The sequence below is a fragment of the Crinia signifera genome, chromosome 9 (assembly GCF_055691185.1).
Source record: "Crinia signifera chromosome 9, ASM5569118v1, whole genome shotgun sequence".
Lineage (NCBI taxonomy): Eukaryota > Metazoa > Chordata > Amphibia > Anura > Myobatrachidae > Crinia > Crinia signifera.
This window is the reverse complement of record NC_139225.1, coordinates 139,129,036-139,131,574: the sequence shown is the minus strand read 5'-3', so window position 1 is coordinate 139,131,574 and position 2,539 is coordinate 139,129,036. Positions and strand designations below refer to the sequence as shown.

Below are 2,539 nucleotides of genomic sequence, written 5' to 3'. Positions count from 1 at the left end.
AAATCATTTATGCCTTTGAGCACAAACTTTAGCAAATATTGAAGTACTAGTAATATTATGACTGGTAGCAGCCAAAACACTAGTACTTGGTTGATGCTCCTGCACTTCCCTTGACTTCCCTTGATTGATCTTGATCCATATCAACTCTCCACACTTGTGATTTTTTTCTTATGCTAATTTGTATATATAAGATCAACAACTATCAACAACAACTATCACAGCAGCTTAAAGGATTTGAATTTGTTTTAAGTAATTGCTTAAATATTCCAAATTTCCACCTTGTCTATCTTGACCAAAAGATGCAGAAGAATAATTAAAAAAGAAACCGGTTATGAAATAAAATGTATTTATTAGAATAATTGCAATAAACCACCAATATAACCATCATGGCACAAGTATAGTGTGACTCAGGTGCATGTGTAGTCAGACGATAATCACTCTACTGCAAAAGTATCGGAATCAAGTATATCTCTGAATCAGGCCCAATGACTTGAGTTTCTAAATTTGCAGTTACACAGATTAATTTAGAAAATGTCATTAATAAATGTCAGAGTGCCCAATGCCAGGATTCAAGCCTCTTTTGTCTTCATATTCCGATGTAAATTATTCTGGCATGTTCCACCCGTGTGGATCATTTTGATAATTTACAGATAATTGAAAAAGATAATCCTGTAGAGTTGTTCTGTTCATAATGAGCAAAGGATACAGTTGAGACGAGAGAAGCAAGATTTGTGTAAGGGACTAATGAGACTACCAACGTTAGTAGTATTGGTGGCAGAAGGGTACACCCTAATCAAAAGATTGCTATTAAGAGCGAATTAAAGATTAGACAGTTGATGAGAATCTGGAAGGGAGGCATCAATGTTGTAGCAGTTATCGGAGAAGGGAAGAAGTAGATAACGTGAACTGGATTTCATCAGACATAGAAAGACAGTTAGGATTTGGAAAGTGGTTCAGTGGAACTGGAGGATCATTCAAACCACAGATAGATTGTTGATAGAATTATTGGCAAGGAAGTGGTTGCAGTTATGTTTTCAAGCACAGCTTGTAGTGTGGCAGTTAGGAACCGATTGGCTGGCGCATTATCTCTTTCCACTTTTAAGAAAATAATGAAAAATATTAAGATGTTGTTGTAATTTTCCCTAATCTCCGCCTGAGAGCTGCTATAACAGATTTATTTTTTAAACTGTAAATGAGTGGATTGAGCATGGGGACGGCAGTCGTGTTAAATAGGGCGAAGAGTTTTATGGAGTCCAAACTGCTATTTGTGTTTGGTGACAGATACTGACTGATAAGAGTTGTGTAGAGCAATAAGACAACGGTGAGGTGTGAGGAACATGTGTAGAAGGCTTTACGCCGGCCAATAGCAGATGGGATGTTCAGTATGGTGCTTATTATAAAAATATAGGAAATAAAAGTGAGCACAAATGGGGTTAAGATAAAGAAAAACAACCCTTCCATAAAAAACAAAATTTCTAATATCGAGGTATCATCACAAGTAATTTTTATCAGGGGAACAATGTCACAGAAGAAGTGGTTGATTTCAATGGATGAATAGCAAGTAAAGCTGCAGAGTATCACAAAAGGAGGAATTATCTGCAAAAAACCAAACAACCAGCAAGCGGAGGCCATCAGAGAACATGTTCTAGCACTCATTACCATGTAATAGTGTAACGGCTTACAGATAGCTACATAGCGATCATAACTCATTGCTGTCAGTATCAATAGCTCATGACATGCTAACGATCCAAACAGGTACATTTGTATCATACAGAAAAGGTAAGACACGGTATTGTCATGAGTAATGAAAGTCATAAGGACCTTATGTAGACTGATAGTGCAACATGACATATCTACTGTGGACAAATTTGCCAGGAAGAAGTACATAGGGGTGTGGAGCTGATGGTCCAGACAGACCAGTAGAAGAATGGTCACATTACCACCAAGAGTGATGAGATAAATCAGAAGAACCATTAAGAAGATTGGAGCCTGCAGCTCTGGGTCATCTGAGATCCCCTTTACGATGAAGAATTTTACATTGGTCTGGTTTATATACATTTGTTGACCTCGTTCTAAGACCTGATAGAGAAAACAAAAGTACAGTACAACATCAGAATCCATATTTATGCAAACATCTGTACAGCTAGTAAAAGTAAAGTAAGAAAAACAAGTTTCTCAATAAACATGAAACAAATATCTTAAGGAAAATTAATTTATAATGTATGATCAACTGCACAACAATTTTTTTGTTTGTTTACATTTACGTTAGTCTTTTCCAGAACACAGCCAATGTACAATAGGGCTTGTTTTAAATGACAAATAAAACAATAACATAAAAAGGGTCTCCAATTAATTATATTACTAATAGTATAATTTGTGAGAATAGGCAATCCATCAGCATGTTGATTTAATATTTATACTTACACTTATTGTAAGCTTGCAGATAGGGCACTCTTACTTCTATTCAATTAGAGTCGGAAAAACTGACATTTGTCAGAAAATAGCAGTTTCTGATTTTTTTTTGTCTAGTCCACAATTT

The 2,539-nt window shown here is 35.7% G+C and overlaps 1 protein-coding gene across 1 annotated transcript; it reads right to left on the bottom strand.

The window, feature by feature from the left end:
* Positions 1-1,119: 1,119 nt before the first annotated feature.
* Positions 1,120-2,121, bottom strand: LOC146036463 (olfactory receptor 6C74-like). Its single transcript, XM_083160459.1, has one exon. It carries the CDS (start codon positions 2,119-2,121, stop codon positions 1,120-1,122), a length of 1,002 nt encoding a protein of 333 aa, XP_083016585.1.
* Between the last annotated feature and the right edge of the window lie 418 nt (positions 2,122-2,539).

Excerpts from the sequence above, each read along its gene's own strand:
- LOC146036463 (XM_083160459.1), bottom strand. The coding sequence starts at position 2,121 with ATGGATTCTGATGTTGTACTGTACTTTTGTTTTCTCTATCAGGTCTTA.